Source organism: Ipomoea nil, unplaced genomic scaffold (genome assembly GCF_001879475.1).
Source record: "Ipomoea nil cultivar Tokyo-kokei standard unplaced genomic scaffold, Asagao_1.1 scaffold0865, whole genome shotgun sequence".
In the NCBI taxonomy this organism is placed as follows: Eukaryota; Viridiplantae; Streptophyta; class Magnoliopsida; order Solanales; family Convolvulaceae; genus Ipomoea; species Ipomoea nil.
In genome coordinates this window covers 1277526-1295226 of record NW_017617293.1, presented here as the reverse complement: position 1 = coordinate 1295226, position 17701 = coordinate 1277526, and the positions used below count along the sequence as shown (strand labels likewise).

Here is a 17701-nt window from a genome sequence, read left to right as displayed (position 1 = left end):
ACAGGCAAAACATCTGGCTAACGAAAGGACGAAGGCTTTGATCAATGCTAACAAGCACTCATCTCACCCACACACTTATCATTGGTATCCAGTGGCTGAGGCTCCACAAAAGATTGAAAAGTCTTATGAAGACTTCAATCTAGTTCACTCTCAGTCACCAACTAACCAAACTTCGTCCACCCTCTCTCTAGAGGAACTGGATGAGTATGCAACCACGACAAATGTGTCTGATGTGACTGATGAGTTGACCCGTCTGGAGCTTCACGTGCCTTATCGTTTTCTTTAAGCTATGTTGTTTCTATCTGTATGGCCTGTTGTATCTTTGCATGATTCGTTTCAATGAAACTATCTATCTTTACTGGCTTTATTAATTATTCTTTTGACCATGAATCTCTATGTCAGACTATCTCTTTCGGGTCAAAGATGGAATTATGTCATAAAGCATTATCTCTTGGTTGTCTCAAAAATGACATCGGTCACGTAAATCAGTATGCTAATTGGTTCTACAAGAACCATAATCTCTCCTAGTGGTTAACCGTTAGACAAAACTCTTTATCCCATCCTGAGTTGCTATAAATGGGGAGGACATTGGCTTTACTAAAATGCATCCCTCTCATCACCAATGGCTCCTAAGGTTTCAATCACCAAAAAGGTGTCAAGAAAAAACCAAGCTCATCCAGAAGAGGGTGAACGAGGCATTCACAGTCCTGGAAACGATCCTATCAATCCTCTGAACATTTCATCTGACTCTGAAATTGAGGATTTTGATGAATTCATCGAGAGAGATGCTGATGGAGATGCAAGATCTTTCGATCCTAATGAGGAACCCCCTCTAATCGTTAAAAAGGGGTTCTTGACATTGGAAGCTTGGAACGATACCACTATGGATAGAGATCTCAGGGATTTCTATCGACATTATGATTGCAAATCTGAATTTGTGGGGTATGTTGAAGGAGAATCTGATGAAGAAATACATCCTGACGGTGGACCATTGCGCCCAAAAGCTCCTACATCAAAGAGAGCCACTAAGGTCACCAAGGGCGAAACCAGTAACACGAAGAAGGGAAAAGGAAAGAAATGAAAATTTCCTTGTCGTATGTTTAAAAATCGTCTTTAAGTTATGTATTTCTATTCATCCATGTCTCGTGATCTCTCTTTTAATTAATGAAGATTTTCGCCATGAATCTCTGACTATCTGACATCTGCATATCTTGGATTCATCTCTCTGACCCTAAAATCATGATTTTCTTGAAAATATTCATTCAAAGTCTTTTACACCATTAATGGCCAGTTGAAGAAATACATGGTCATTAATTACAGCGTTGAATGCTGTGAGCCGTTTCACAACGTTATCTCTTCAAAATCTTCCTATAAAAGGGGGATTATATTTCACTCTTCTCTACCGTTCTCATCTTCACAAATGGCTCCCAAAAAGCCCTTTACAAGGGGAGATTCTCGCAAACAACGAGAACTCGCCAGGAAAATAAGAGAAGAGCAGGGAGACATGTATCCAGGCAATAGCCTTCAAGCACCATTGGAGATCTCATCTGATACTGAAGAATCATCTCTGTATGATGATATGACAGACTTCATTGTTGAAGAGCCCGAAGAAAACCCTCCAAGAGAAGTTGACCCATCAATTCAGAAAACCCCTGATGATCACAGTAAGTAATACGATCAAGACTACATGGACTATCTGAAAGAAGAAGAACTCAAGTATGAACCAAAAGCTGAAGAGCCAAAGACTGAAGAAGTACCGGAGTCATCCTCGGACTCCAACTTTCTGCGTACCGGAAAATGGTACTAGCGCATGTGGGCTGATCTGAATAAGCCGAAAGTTGGGTCATCTGAGGGAAAGGGAAACGAGAGCAAGAAAAACTAATCCTTTGGATTATGTGTCTTATTATCTGTATTTGTCTCTCTCGTTTTAATGAATAATAAATGCTTGGTGTTAACTATTCTTAAATCTGCTAAAGTAATGAACAAAACTTTATTTGTTTTGTTCATTCCCATTTAAAGTTCATCTCGGGCTAAGTATACCCTTCTCGGAAATGAAAATATTCCCTCAAGCGTGATCTTTATATCTATGACTAGTCATTCGGGTCACATCTTTTGATAAATTTATTACTCTTTATAAAGGACCTTCTCGGGAAGTATGGATTCACCTTCTCATTTAAAAAGCGTCATGGATAAAGGGAAAGAAATAGCTCTTATAACTGGAAGTTTGTCTGAGTTCAAAATGGACTCTCGTCATAAACCTGAAAGTTCACTAGTGAAGGGATCATCATATGACGGATCTGCCAAAGCACCAAGGGTTTCTGATTTCTACTCCCTTGTACAACTTGCGCAACAACTAAAGAATGAAGAACCATACCGGACTCTTTATACTGGTGCTAAAGCTAAAGTTCTGGCTGAACTGGATGACATGGAGAGACGAGGTTTCTCAAGGGATGCAATGGGATCGGATCATGAAACAATCATAGCTGAAGTATTTGCACATAAGGTACAGAAGAAGGTATTCTTTGTCAATGCTCGAAAGAAGAGAACGGCCATGGAGTAAAGTCTCATGGTTTGTAACACACGAGAGATGTCGTTGCAGTTATCACTGCTCTTGTTTCGTGTAATGAATTATCTCTCGGGCAATGAATTTTCGTTGTATGCTTTATATGAGATTTGTTCGACTTTATTTGTCTTCCAAATCTTTTGTGAAATTTATCTCCTTTCGGTCTACAATTGTGGTTAAGACGCCTCCCATTGACTCTCTCATCTGAACCGTTTACACATTTCATCATGGGGATCGTGTGGCCAAGGAAAATGGTCCACTACCCCACGTCGTTTGAACAGATGATGTGATGGCATTTAATGCTCGTATAGGCACTTGAGTGGAATTCTCTCTCCACATTTAATATGGAATGATCAAAACTGATTTGAGCATGATCTTATCACTCTCCCATAAGCTGATCAGTTACCTTTTGAAGGAGTAGAACCCGTTGAGTATTTGAAATTCAAATCATCCACCCTAAAAATGGGTTGACCCATATTTGAATACCCGGTAACATATGAAACCCTACATATCCCCCTATTCTCCATACTTCATATCTTTCATTCACTCTCCGTCTCAAAACCATTCTACCATCTCTGCATTTTTTTTCAACACTTAAGAATGGCGGAGAAAACCCAAGAAACCCTTTCAAATGAAGAACCAGAAACCCCAGCCCCCTTGGAAATTCCCTCCTTTCCTACGGAAGATATACGATTCATCGAATCTAGGGCTCCACTCATTGTCAGAGGGAGCATGTGGGATGCTCATGGGTTCCTAGAATATGTTCTTGATCGCAAGTTTGGAGAAGACATCATCAATCTGCTTATAGAGAATGGGCTATACAGGTTTATCACTCATCTCTATACTTTATGGTATCCCATTGATGTTACGAAATTTTACTTGAATGCAACTGTCTCTTCCGATTCTATAACCATCACGTCTAGAGTTCATAATCATCAAGTAGTTATAACATTAGAGGACATACGAGCAGCGTATGAATTTCCTTAGAGAGATGAGACATACCAGGCCAACCTCTCTTTCTATCACTATGACCCCAGTGAGTTTTATGATACCATCAAGAACAACCATGCACCCGCGAAAACGGAGATTACATGACCCTTAAAGAAAAAGTGGTTCCGTCTAGACTATGAGTTCACTGTAGACATCTTCAATAAGATCGTCGATCACAAAACGTCTGGAACTGATGACGTCACGAAGGAAAAACTCAAGATACTGCATGCATTTCTTCACCAACACAAAGTTGACTGGTCGAAAGTTATCTTCAACAACCTTGTCCATACTGTCATCTTCAACAGAAAAAGTCCTGGTGATATCACAAAGAAATTAGGGTACGGATTTTTGGTTAGTCATCTACTTGTCACAAAGGATGTTCTTATGAGACCAGGAATCCGCCCAGGACAAAAGGCCTGCCACATGAAGCAGAAGCTCTCTGGTTATGACAAGCAGAAAGCTTTGGAGTTTGGGTATTCCTTTGGAAATGGTGAAATCCAAATGAAAGTCAAGGACACCGAAAGGATCAGAAGATGATCAACCAAAGAAGAAAAGACAAAAGAAAGAAAAGCGCTCCTCTCGGAGTAAGTCTAAAGAGGAAGCTGTGAGTACACCCACACCCACTCTCATATCTCCAAAATCTCCTGCAGAAAAGAAGACCCTTACCTCACCCATTCCTCCTCCAGACACAATTGTTGTCGAAGACTCCTCTGATGAAGACAATTTAGCTCTGTCAAACCTTGGTAAATCGAGACGTTTTCGTTCTCCTGTCAAAACGAAGTTTGGTTCATCTTCCTCCCCGAAAGAATACGAAACACCGAGCACTCTCTCAGGGGGAAGACGACACGAGAGAAGCATTCTCACAGGGGGAAGATCAGCCGAAAGAAACCTCTCCAGAAAAACCCTTTGATCAACAAGAGCCAAACCTTGGTCTCTCTTCTCCCAAGTCCTTCATACACAAGAACCCATTTCAGCAGAGCGAAATATTCAAAGCTCGACACAAGAACCTGCTGCTATGGACATGGAGGCCGGTCACTTAAGTCTTCCACAAGAACCTGGCTTGCCAACAAAGACGAAAGAAGTGGCTGTTGAATTATCTGAAATTCCATCTCTTCCACAGGAACCTACCAATGCAGAGCAGGTAACAGAAAATCTGACACAAGAACCTGCATTGGCAGATGAGACAGCCATTGTACCAATTGGAACTCCTGACATTCTGAAGACATCGACACCTGTTCCCGAAGTCACATCAAAACCACGAGTTGCTGCACCCATTCCTCCATCTCAAGATCAACTGCTTCGCAAGTCCATTGAAAATGACTACAACAGAGTGTTGCAATGGCAAAAATGGCGCACAGCCCCCTTGAACATATTCATCGAAAATTTTGAAGCCATGAAAGATGAAGAAGAGTTTGCTCTTGAATGGCTTGAAACCAAGGACCTGAATGAAGCACTACGACTTGAAAAAATAAGACGTGTGTTCTCCTACAAGATGTCTAATCGTACTCTCGGAAAGGATAAAGCTCCGATTTGCATTGAGCTCAACAAACCCCCCTTGGACCCAGCGTTTGAAGAAGAAATGAAGATCGTTCGCTATGCAATGTTGATATCCAAAGTCAAAACCATCCTGGAAAAAGAACATCAAAATGATCCTAACTGTAGTATCAGTGGTTTGAAAGATGAGCAAGGTCAAGAGATTGACACGACCGAAGATGAAGAAAAAGAAGACAGAACTGATGATGACGAGGATGCGGATGACGAGAGCGATGACAATGATGATTCTGGAAATGATGGTAACAATGGAGCTAATCAAATTTGTGACAGCCCATCTCCTCTCTTGATCGGTCCTGACTATGACACTGTTCCCGAAAGATCTCCAGCTCAGAAATCACCTTCCAACAGTGATGGCACAAGGGAAGCATCACAACAAGATGAAGACGTCCCAACTAATCATCCTGAAGATCTGTCTCGAGCTCTCGTTCCACATGTTCAACCTATGGACGAAACTCCAATAAAACGAGAGGAAGCAGTTGTAAATGAGGGCAAACTGGAAGCCTCCCCAATCCTCCTAAGTTCGGGCAGTGTTGGCAAAAGGGATGCACCACTTCAAGGAGACCAGGTTGAAACCCACAAACCGACATTGAAGAAGATTCTCCCCCAGTATCCCCACGAGGAGTTATGAATCTCATGAGAGAAACCGTCCATGCAGCCGAAACCATACATCAACAGTACTTGATTCTTAGGCAAAGGGACACCAAAGTCTTGGAAGACTTGTCTACGAAAGTAGATCAGTTGATGGCTGCACAAGTTCAACCTCGTCCACCACCGACAGAGCCATCTCAACCTCCACCGCAAACTAATCCTGACTGACAATTTCACGAGTGCGTGGCTAAGGAGCTCCATGAACTTTACACTGCTGTCAACAAAGTGGCTCGTCAACAGCACGAACTCAAGCATTCCCACTTCAGTCTTAAAGAGCGTGTTGACTTAGCCTGCTCAAAGATAGACACTTCACAAGACAACACATACCAACTGGGACAATATGCTCTTCAAACTCTCGGGTATGCCCAAGACATTCTGAATGCAGTTAATCAACTCTCTATCATTCCTCCTACCACTTGTGCCGATGATGCCAAAAAGGGGGAAAAGCGACATCATGATAACGATAGGGATGACAATCATCCGAGGGAAAACACGAGAGAACGATCTCCATCCCATGCACCAAGGAGTTATGAGCAAAGAAGTACAAATCCTCCATCCAAGTCTCGTGGTCACCATCCTTCCCAGTCAAGACACTATTCAAATCGTGGCCATTCCCAACCCAGATCACAGTCTCTCAAGCCTCGTCAATCCTATGGTTCTGAATCACAATTTGTATTTGCTGGGCTCTCCAAGAGAGAAAAGGCAAACCGAAGGCAGAAATTCATGAAAGACAAAAAGATAACAATGGATGGAGTAGGAAACTTTGTGGAGTACAAACCTTATGAAGAAGGTAGCGGAAAACGTTTTGAGGGTTGTAATGTTCCTACCTGGCTGAAGACAAAGGACAACTACACTAGACAACATCACATAAGCACCCAAAACGAAAGAATAAAAAGGCAAAATAGAGAACTATGAGAGAAACACGAAGAAGAAGCCCGAATAAGAGAACATGAGCTGAAGGAAAGAGAGAGAGAGCGTAAAGAAGCTTATTGAAGATCTCACGAAAGTCACCAAACACTCTGAGCATGGTGTCATCTACAATGCAGCTTTCAAAGTGCATGCCGAGTCTGGAAAGAGCTACAAAGAAGGAATGAATGCCTTTGAACTCATCTCTTGGTGGAAAGCTGGAGTAATTGCAGGAGCAAACATTCGGGAGGCCTACAACAATTACATAAGTCTCAACATTCGAGGAAAACACGAAGATCTAGTCAAGACAAATCCAATCAGGATCTTCAGAGAACGAATCAACAAGGAAATAGACACTGACAGAATGATCAAGCAGCAAGAGGAAATGGACATTCGTGAACGAGAAAAAGCAAAGCTACAGAAGTCGAATCCTCTAGAAGTGTAATATGCTTTTCTTTATGTTTATCTTAAAATCTTATGTTTATCTTAAAATCTTTTGTAATCTTCTTTATCCTTATATAAAGTACTCGTTGTTACACATCTTGTGTCACTTGTTTGAGTTACTTGACCCCTAACCGTTATTTTTTTTCATCGCCGCTTTCGTCTTAGACGAAAGTTTCCATAACTCACATGTAATTCGTGTTAAGCTAGTCAAACACACGAAGATGAGTTATGTTTAGTAGTAGTAGTAGTAGTAGTAGTAGTAGTAGTAGTAGTAGTAGTAGTAGTAGTAGTGGTGGTGGTGGTAGTGGTGCAATGGCACCCATAGTGAGTCATTTAAACACCAATTTTAATTTACATTTACTTTTGCTCATATTTGTTTGATTTTCATTGAATATTTATTTAATTATGCAATGCGTGATATTTAACTGCTATCATACTCAATCATCTCTAGTGAGTCATTTAAACACCAATTTTAATTTACATTTACTTTTGCTCATATTTGTTTGATTTTCATTGAATATTTTTTTTTTTTTTTTTGAAACGAAAGGAGATCAATTCATTAATACTGCCAAAATCTCGAAATACACGTCGGTGGAGTACCAAACCACACCCTTGTGTCAGTTGTAGAATGAGTTGCCCGGGCTAATTCGTGGGCTACACAATTCGCTGAACGATTAACATGAGAGACCGTAACGTTCCCGATGTCATTAGCAATTGCCATGCATTGCTTTACAATAAGACCTACATACGAGTAATCAGAAATACATTTATTAAACGCATTACAAAAATTAAGGCAATCTGATTCAAGAATAATGTTCCTGATTCTTTGGGTTTTCAACCAAGACAATGCTTCTCTAGCCGCCAAGGTCTCGGCCACGTACGGGTCTTTCTCGCCTACAAGACGTCCACACCGAGCTGCTATAAAGTGGCCTTCATGGTCCCGAAGTACGACACCATAGTAAGCATCTCCCCCTCGCAGCGCCGCGTCAGTATTGCATTTAATCGTGCCTTGTGGTGGTGGAGTCCAAATATCAGTCGCAGATCGAGTCCTCGTCCTTCGGCTATCCGGACGAGTATATCCTTCTTTCCAGTTGATCTTCAGTCGGTCACGCATCTGTCTGGTTGCATTAATATCCGGCGGCTTATTGTCCCAAACAAAATTGTTTCTTGCGAACCAAATGGACCAAAAAATCGCTGCCAGTGTTGTCGCTTCATCTGCCGTTGAGTGACCAATCTGTGCATCCATCATCTCAAAAATATTTCGGCCGTTCAACACATCCGTAACTTCCCATATTCCCTGTGCAAATGCGCATTCCCCAAACAAATGTTCAATGGTTTCCGAAACAAAACCACACATCGGGCAGCCGCCTCCGATCCATACATGTTTGGTTCGAAGATTATCCCGTACGGGTAGAATGTTACGGACGCAACACCATAAAAAGTTCTTGACTTTGGGCGGTATAGGCAGTGTCCAAAGTGTACCCCAGGCATGAAAATCGGACACACAAGCTTGGTGAGATGTTAATTCTCGCAGCAAGTGGTAACCGTGTTTAACGGTGTATTTGCCCTGGATATCCCCCATCCAACGCCAACAGTCTCGGTATTGAGTATGAACAGGAGTTGCTAGGATTCTTACCACATCAGCTGGAAGGAAAAGATCATGAATGATGTCCTCGTCCCATTGGTCCCTGACGTCGAGCAGCCCATTTACCTTGGCCTCTCGTAGCTCATCCACACACGGAGTCACAAGAGCCAAATCGGTTTGTCCCGCAAGCCAATTACAGCCCCAAATCTTTGTGTCACGTCCGTCACCAATTCGACGTGCCACACCCAACTTGAGTACTTGTTGGCCGGCCAAAATGCTGCGCCAGATGTAGCTTGGGTTCGTACCTATCTGAGCTTCCAAAAACTCCGTCTTCGGGAAGTACTTGGCCTTCATGACTCGAGAGACCAGTGTGTCCGGGTGTGCCATTATGCGCCATCCTTGCTTGGCCAACAGGGCAAGATTGAAGTCATGTAGTTTCTTAAAACCGAGTCCACCTTTCTTCTTTGGTTCACAAAGTCTATCCCAGCTTAGCCAGTGGATCCCTCGTCTTCCTGCTTCTCCACCACCCCACCAATATCGATTAAACATCTTTTCCAAGGTGTCGCAGGTCCGCATAGGTAATAAAAAAACTGACATGGTAAAAATTGGGAGGGATTGAGCAATGCTCTTCAACAGAATTTCTTTACCTGCACGAGATAATAGTCGATGCTGCCATAACCCAATTCTTGCACGGACCTTCTCCTTAATGTAACGGAATATAGCGACCTTATTTCGTCGCAAGACTGACGGGAGACCCAAATAGCGCCCCAAATCCGTAGCCTCGTGCACCCCAATTAAAGCAGTCACAGTATTTCGGGAAGAAGCTGTCGTATTACAACTGAAAACAGCACTGGATTTGTCATAATTGATTAACTGACCAGATGCCGAACTATACACATCAAGGCAATCCTTGATAGTTTTTGCTTCATGTTCGTTTGCCCTGAAAAAAAGGAGACTGTCGTCAGCAAAAAATAAGTGAGTGATGGTCGGAGCACCCCGAGCCACCCTCACCCCATGTATATCCCCTCGGGCTTCTGCCTGCTGTAAGAGGACGGATAGTCCCTCCGCACAAATTATGAACAGGTACGGAGATAATGGATCTCCTTGGCGGATGCCTCTAGTGGGTTTAACCAGACCCGCTGTCTCCCCATTAACTAAAATTGTATATTCCACAGTTGTAACACATAACATGAGAAGATCCACCCACCCGTTATCAAATCCCAGAACCCGAACCATTCCCTCCAGGAAGGCCCATTGCATCCGGTCATATGCCTTGGCCATATCTAATTTCAACGCGGCCCATCCCTGTAACCCACCCGTTTTCGTACGCAAAAAATGCCCAACTTCCCCGGCCAAAATTATATTGTCTGTGAGCAACCGATCCGGTACGAAGGCACTTTGTGTTTGTGACACAACATGGTCTAGAGCCACTTTCATTCTGTTGGCCAACATTTTAGCTAGGATTTTATAGACCACGTTGCAAAGCGCAATCGGTCTAAGATCCGAGACTTTTCCTGGTTCTGGTTTTTTCGGGATTAAAACGATGTGTGAGTCGTTTAACCCGGGTGGGAACTGCTTCTGCTCCACACACTGTATAAGGAACAGAGTTAAATCATGGCCGATTGTCGGCCAAAAATGTTGGAAGAATGCCGGAGACATTCCGTCTGGCCCTGGTGATTTATCCGGGGCCATATCAAAAACTGCTGTTTTCACATCCGCAATTGTAAAGGGGAGTGACATGGAGACATTCATCTCAGCAGTCATTCTTGCCCGAACGCGATCAAAAATGGATGTAGTACAAGTGTTGGCGCCAAAAATATCTTTAAAATACCTGATTATTTCAGCCTGCATTCCCAGTCTTTCTACCCAATCGCCAGAGTGGTCTTTGATGCGTACTAGAGTATTGTTTCGTCGGCGAGCAGTAGCCGTGCGGTGGAAAAATTTGGTGTTCGAATCCCCTTGCTTGAGCCAGAGTTGCTTGGATCTTTGTTTCCAAAAGACTTCCTCTGCTTTCAGCAGTCCCTCTAGTTCAATTTCTGCCGCAGAAAACTGTTCAACTGCGTGGGGATCGCGATCCTCCTTTAGTTGGTGTAGAATACGTCATAACGTTTTGATACGAGCACCAAAACGACGGTGGTACTCCCCGCCCCATTGCCATAATCTCTCCCCGCACCTAGCAAGTCGATCCTGGAAGTTTAAATCTCGGGAACACTGCCACGCTTCGTCCACGACCTTCGCACAGCCCTCTTCAAGTAGCCACGCATTCTCAAAACGGAATTTGCGCATAGCTGCTCGCTCAGGGCCCTTCCGTACGTTTACTAAGAGAGCACAATGGTAAGAGGAATTGGTTGCCACAAAATTATGTTTTTAACCTGCACAGTGTCGTGAATCTCCATCCAGTCCATGGTTGCCACAACCCTGTCCAAACGCTCTTCTACCCAGTCCTCTGTCCCCCTGCCTTTCTCCCACGTAAACTTGGCTCCAGTCATGCCCAAATCAACTAGGTCGCAGTCGTATAGTGCATCATTGAATCCTTCTATGAGAGCCGAAGGGTGAGAGTGGATTCCCCTTTTTTCTGATAAACAAGATATGTCATTAAAATCCCCCGCAACAACCCAAGGCAGATTGGATTTGGCCTTGAGTTGCCAAAGGAGATCCCATGTTACTTGCCGTTGTGCTCTGTCTGCTTCGCCGTAGAACCCGGTTAGTCGCCATATTGGTTGTCCTGGTATGGAGATCTCCATATCAATGTGATTGTTGGAGTAGCTCATTAGAGACGCAGTGCTGGTAATTCTCCAGAAGAAAGCCAAACTTCCCCCGAAACCCGTTCGCTCCACACAAACCTTGCTATCAAAACCCAATTTTATTCTTAGTGTTTCCATCTGAACTTTAGTAGCTTTTGTCTCTATTAAAAAGACAAATTCGGGTCGCTCCTTGGACACAATGCCCAAGAGTTCGCGAACTGTCCGGGTGCCACCCGTACCCCGGCAGTTCCAACATAAAAGACTCATTGTTCCCGGCGAGCCTGGCCGTCCAGGCTCACCGTTTCCTTCTGTTTAATCATATCAGTCATCAGCACATCGATAGTACTTTTTGTTCCAACTGCCTCATCCTCTTCACGTCGGCGTTTCAGATCCCCTTGGAGTCCCACGGTATTCTCCATCGCCAGAATCATGTCTGGTGTCGGGCCGGCTGCGGGGGTGTTCATCTTGGGCTCAGCCGGTGTCGATGACGATAGGAGCCACTTAGCCCCGACTGGTTTCACCTGCCTCCGCGGACCTGCGCGCATCCAAGCACCGAAGGGAAAAGCCTCCGGCAATATGCCTTCCTCGTAGACTGTTTTGCAAAATTTGTCTGAATGTCCCATAACTCCACAGCAATAGCAGAAAGTACCGAGGCGTTCGTATTTGAACGTAATCCATTGTGAGGAGCCGTCCCTTCGCAGTAATTGAATTCGGCGTTTGAGGGGCGTTGTCACGGTCATGCGCACCCGGATTCTGTAATGGCTCTTCCAGTTACCCCCGAAATTATGTGGATCCATTGAATATTTATTTAATTATGCAATGCGTGATATTTAACTGCTATCATACTCAATCATCTCTAGAAAAAAATAACACAATTAAAATTCAATTGAATTAATCTCTTCTCACGTACATATAAGTGCCTATTATTGTTACCTAGCATTGTAGGCAATAATCAGGGAGTGTGGTTGAGTGGAAAGTACTCATCCATCCTTAATCAAATGAGGGTTTGATCCTTGCTTCAAGTACAAAGCAACTTTAAATCTCCAGGCCAATGAGTGAATTAGTCACTAGTTTGACGGTGAAAATTCTAGGTACACCTCCCATCTAGGCACCGATTAATCGGTGCTAAGCGTTGTCCGGCTGCCTAGCGTATCACCATGGCAATTAGGTCATCTAGTCGGTCAATTAGCTATTGTTCCATTCTTTTTTAAATGGGTTATTTTACACCTCCCATCTAGGCACTGATTAATCGGCGCTTATGCGCTAGGTGTTGGTCGGCCGCCTAGCGTATCACCATGGCAACTAGGTCATCTAGTCGGCCAATTAGCTATTGTTCCATTCTTTTTTAAATGGTTTACGTTATTTTACACCTCCCATCTAAGCACTAATTAATCGGCGCCTAGGCGCTAGCCGTTGGCCGGCCGCCTTGCGTATCACCATGGCTACTAGGTCATCTAGTCGGCCGATTAGCTATTGTTCCATTCTTTTTTAAATGGATTATTTTACTCAAAACAGTATTATTTTGAGCGAAGTCACTCTAAATTGTTCAAATTCTATATGGTTTTTTAGGTAAATATTTAATATTTTAGTATTAACTATTAAAGTATTAAATAATTTATAATTATCAAGTTAGAGTTCAAACACTACTACGTTATAGTGTAGTACGTACAACGAACTACTTGATTACTATCCCTTTCTTTCATAAGTTGACAAGAGAACACTGAACACTTTCACAGATTCAGACTGATCGATTTAAAGTGCGAACATCCATACATTTGAATCTGTGCTTTTCTCTTTCCCTGTTGTCGGCACCGATTCGAGATCGACTCCTAACAATTACAGTGTAAAAGTTACCCTAATGTGATAGGTTACATTTCTTGTAAATATCAAAACATTATTGATCAAAAGTTGCTAAATTATTATAAGGGAAAATTGTATATTTGGTCCCCATGTTATGCCCAAGTTCTGACTCAGTCCCTGAGTTATGGCCGTATTTATTTTTAGTCCTTCAGTTATGAACGAAGTGGCGCATTTGGTCCCGACCGTTAAAACGGTTAGAAAAATTTAAAAATATTTAAAATTTGAGGGGTAAAGTAGGAAATTCACATTTTATTCTCCTTATATCAAAATCACTTTCACAACATTATTTTTTACTTCTTAGCCTCTTATTTCAAGATTGTTCAATTCTAAAAGCATTTCAATAACTTTAGTATGACTTGTTAGGAACCTGGCTCTCGTATACAAACTTAAAACTTAGCACAAATAAAGAAACACTTGTCATGGTCTTTGGACGTGTGAAACACACTATCCTATCAATTTTCAAATTTTCTTTACTAAGCAATAAGGGGGCGTTTGGTTCAGGTTATATAACATAACCAAGGGAATGTGACATTCCAATGCTCACATTCCTATGTTTGGTTCACATTAGCTCAGGGAATCTAACATTCCCCAGGAATGTCACAATCCCTCCACATAGGATTTTGAAGGGAATGTGATTCCCTTCAATTTCTAAGGTTATGTAAGATAACCTTGGTTATGTTAGTTTATTACACACACACACACCCACACACACACACACACACACACACACACACACACACACACACACACACACACACATATATATATATATATATATATATATATATATATATATAATTATTTTTGTAATTATACATTTTTTATTTTTATTAGGCTAAAGTGTCATCCCGCACCCTCAACCATATGCGATTCTTCATGCCGCACCCTAAACTTTAATAAGTGCCGATTAGATTCACAAACCAATTTTTTCTTTTGTCGCCTAGCATTTTTAGAAGGTTGTCCGGTAAACTTGATGACGTGGAGCCGGTAATATCTGATGTGGATTATTTTTATTTTTTTTACATTTCCTCATAAAAAGTATCTGATGTGGATTTTTTTTTTTTTTTTTTTTTTTACATTTCCTCCTAAAAAACTATTCTTCAGTTCATCCGCCTGGTTTTGCGCTCGGAGAATTGGCTGCCGAAGAGGACGAGAAGGGGATTGGAGAGACGGAAGAGGTAGAGGAATAGCCAGGCGGCGAGAAAGGTGAAGAGGATGAGGGGGGAGAAGGGATTGGCGATGAGAGAGAAGCCGAGAGTAGCATCGAAGGAGGGCACGGCGGCAGTGGTTTGAGCAGGGGTGGGTGCTACGACAACGGTGTCGGAGGAGGGCACGGCGGCGGTGGTTTGAGCATTAGAGATCAGGAGAATCGCAAGTGGGTCCTCGCGGGTAAATCGCAAGATTCCGTCTCCGTCGCCGGCCAGAAGATCCTCCCCGACTACACGGCTGGATATACACGGCGGTGGTGGTGAACTGCACGTTCCCGTTTCCCTTCTACGACGGCGACATCGGCGGCAAGCTCCTGATCCACACCACCACCAACGTCGACGGCGACACTAACCTCAACACAACCGACACCTTCGAGGCCATCATCGAAACACCGGAAGATTTCTCCAATTTCGCAAAATCGTTCCAATTGCACAATTGAATTTGGGGTTTGCAATTCAATCATTCAAATTGCGCAATTCCAATTGCACACTGACACATTAGGGTTTTCAATTGCATAATTGAATTTGGGTATATTAGAGCAAAGTGATGACAGGGCTGCCATCTCTACAAAAGCACACACGTCAATAACATATCAACTCCACATCAGCAACTTATGACCGGAAACTTGAAGGAAACCTTCTAAAAATGCTAGGCGACAAAAAAAAATTGGTTTGTGAATCTAATCAGCACTTATTAAAGTTGAGGGTGCGGCATGAAGAATCGCATATGGTTGAGGGTGCGGGATGGCACTTTAGCCTTTTTATTATGTTAGATTAGCATGTAAAATAATTTTGTTTCTCAAGTTCAATATTTTAGTTAATATTTTAAAATCATGTAATTATATATGGTATCGTTATCTTATTTATTTATTTTAATTTTTAAATTTATTAAAATATATGAAAATATGTTAAGGATATTATAGTGTGTGAATAAAAGATAACCCTAAACCAAAAATGATTATATTACATACCCCAATTTTAACCAAACACAGGAATCTAACATTCCCAACAATCTAACATTCCCTAAGGTAATCTGACGTTCCGTGAACCAAACGACCCCTAAAGGTAATCAAACCAGAACTTTTGAGATGCAAAATGATATCAAATTTCTCAGGTGCTTTTATGAGAAAATTCACCAACGGAATAACTTGAGATTTTCAGTATGTAAAATTTTTTCATATGTAGTAATTTAGTCAATAATCGTTTTTAGAAGTTACAAAAGTTTTTAGAACTTTCATAACTGAGTCTTAGGTTCCTCATTTGTTACTCTGGTTTTTAAGAAGACAGATGACGTGATATATATATATATATATATATATATATATATATATATATATATATATATATTGTCAGGATATACGATTCTTTATTAAGTTTTTGCAGAGCTTACGAAAGAATTTTACGTAGTAAAAATTTCAAGTAACTTCCTTGGTGAATTTGTTATAAAAATAACCTGAAAATTTTGATATTTCTTGTGTTTCAAAAGTTAGGTTTGATTACCATTATGTTTAGTAAGGGAAATCAGAAACTTTTAGGATAGTGTGTTTTATATTCTTGAAGACAATGATCAATTGTTCTCTTGTTTGTACTGAGTCACAGGTTCCTTATATGAGACTCAAGTTACTAACAAGTTATATGAAGATTATTGAATTGCTTTTGGAATTGAAGAACCTTGAAATAGAATTCTAGGAAGTTGAAAATAATGTTGCAAAAGTGGTTTCAATATAAGAAAGTGAATAACGGTCGGGGATCAAATGCACCACTTTACTTATAACTGAGAGACAACAAATGAATATAGTCATAACTTAAGGATTGAGTCATCACTACCATTATAACTTAGGAACCAAACTCGTCATTTTTTCTTATTATAATTTATTTCTCTACAATTTTGTCGGGATGAAGTATAAAAGCCATCGGTGGAAGAATTTTCCCTTTTGAGGGAGAAGAAAATAAAAATACACTATATAAATTGAGTGGGGGGGCCATTGGGTACTTAATTTCATGGCCAGTTATGATGGCCGTGGATAATAACGCTTGTGGCCACAAAATGAAGTTATATTTCTGAACACGTGAAAGGCAAGTGTTATTATTATTATTATTATTATTATTGTTATTATTATTATTATTGTTATTATTGTTATTATTGTTATTATTGTTATTATTGTTATTATTGTTATTGTTGTTATTGTTGTTATTGTTGTTATTGTTGTTATTGTTGTTATTGTTGTTATTGTTGTTATTGTTGTTATTGTTGTTATTGTTGTTATCGTTGTTATCGTTGTTATCGTTGTTATCGTTGTTATCGTTGTTATCGTTGTTATCGTTGTTATCGTTGTTATCGTTGTTATCGTTGTTATTGTTGTTATTGTTGTTATTGTTGTTATTGTTGTTGTTATTATTGTTGTTATTATTATTATTATTATTATTATTATTATTATTATTATTATTATTATTATTATTATTATTTTCAACACTTATAGTTTTTTACATGATAGTATCTATTTATATTTTCATAATCTTTTTTAATTTAAAAAATTAATAGACTTACCAAGTTCGATCTTATGAGTCTATGATCACTTATTTAGAATATTTGAAATTAATATTTGTAATCATATTAATTAATTTGACGATAATATATCTAGGTTTAACATTCATTTAAGATGATTATTTATGGTAAAAAGTAAAAATCAAAGTACGTATTTTGATCGAATTGAAAATTAAGAACTAAAAAAATACTAAACTAATAATCAGATGATCATTTGTCGTATTAACTCACTAATAAATAAAACATGAAGGCTTCCTGGAAAATTAGCAGATGAAAATGAAGTATGTCTAGTTCTCTACTTTTTTGTTGCATGGAAATGGAAAGATGACAATTCAACCACTACACACAAGATATTTCGAGAGAGAGTTTTCAAGCCGTGCACTCGTGCAATGGAAGACCTAAGCTGGTTTTATTTTTTTATTTTTTTTTAACTTTTTAAAATTAAATTAAAATTTAAAAATATACTACATTTATTTATGATTTGTGAAGAGCAAGAATGCAAATTACGAATACTGCCGGTTACAATTTAACTACTCAATTAATATAAAATAAATTTATAAATTTTATTTTGTTAATAGCCAGAGAATTATAAATTAGTTGAAGCATATCGCACGATTTATTAATCAAACTTAAGAATGCAAATTAGGAATTAAA

At 40.4% G+C, this 17701-nt stretch overlaps 1 protein-coding gene across 1 annotated transcript; it reads right to left on the bottom strand.

The window, feature by feature from the left end:
• Positions 1 to 7664: 7664 nt before the first annotated feature.
• On the bottom strand, positions 7665 to 11572 carry LOC109178674. The gene is made up of 3 exons (XM_019328210.1): positions 11063 to 11572; positions 8742 to 10769; positions 7665 to 8402 (listed from the first exon to the last, which is right to left on the bottom strand). The coding sequence occupies exons 1-3, from the start codon at positions 11570 to 11572 to the stop codon at positions 7665 to 7667; spliced, it is 3276 nt and encodes a 1091-aa protein (XP_019183755.1).
• Positions 11573 to 17701: the final 6129 nt, after the last annotated feature.

Bases quoted from the DNA above. Each gene is read 5' to 3' on its own strand.
- LOC109178674 (XM_019328210.1), bottom strand. From the start codon at position 11,572: ATGGAAACACTAAGAATAAAATTGGGTTTTGATAGCAAGGTTTGTGTG. The intron at 10,770-11,062 runs GTTAAAAACATA...CACCAACTAAAG, and splicing joins AGATTCACGACACTGTGCAG to GAGGATCGCGATCCCCACGC. The intron at 8,403-8,741 runs GTAAGAATCCTA...GCATTTGCACAG, and splicing joins TTTTCCTTCCAGCTGATGTG to GGAATATGGGAAGTTACGGA.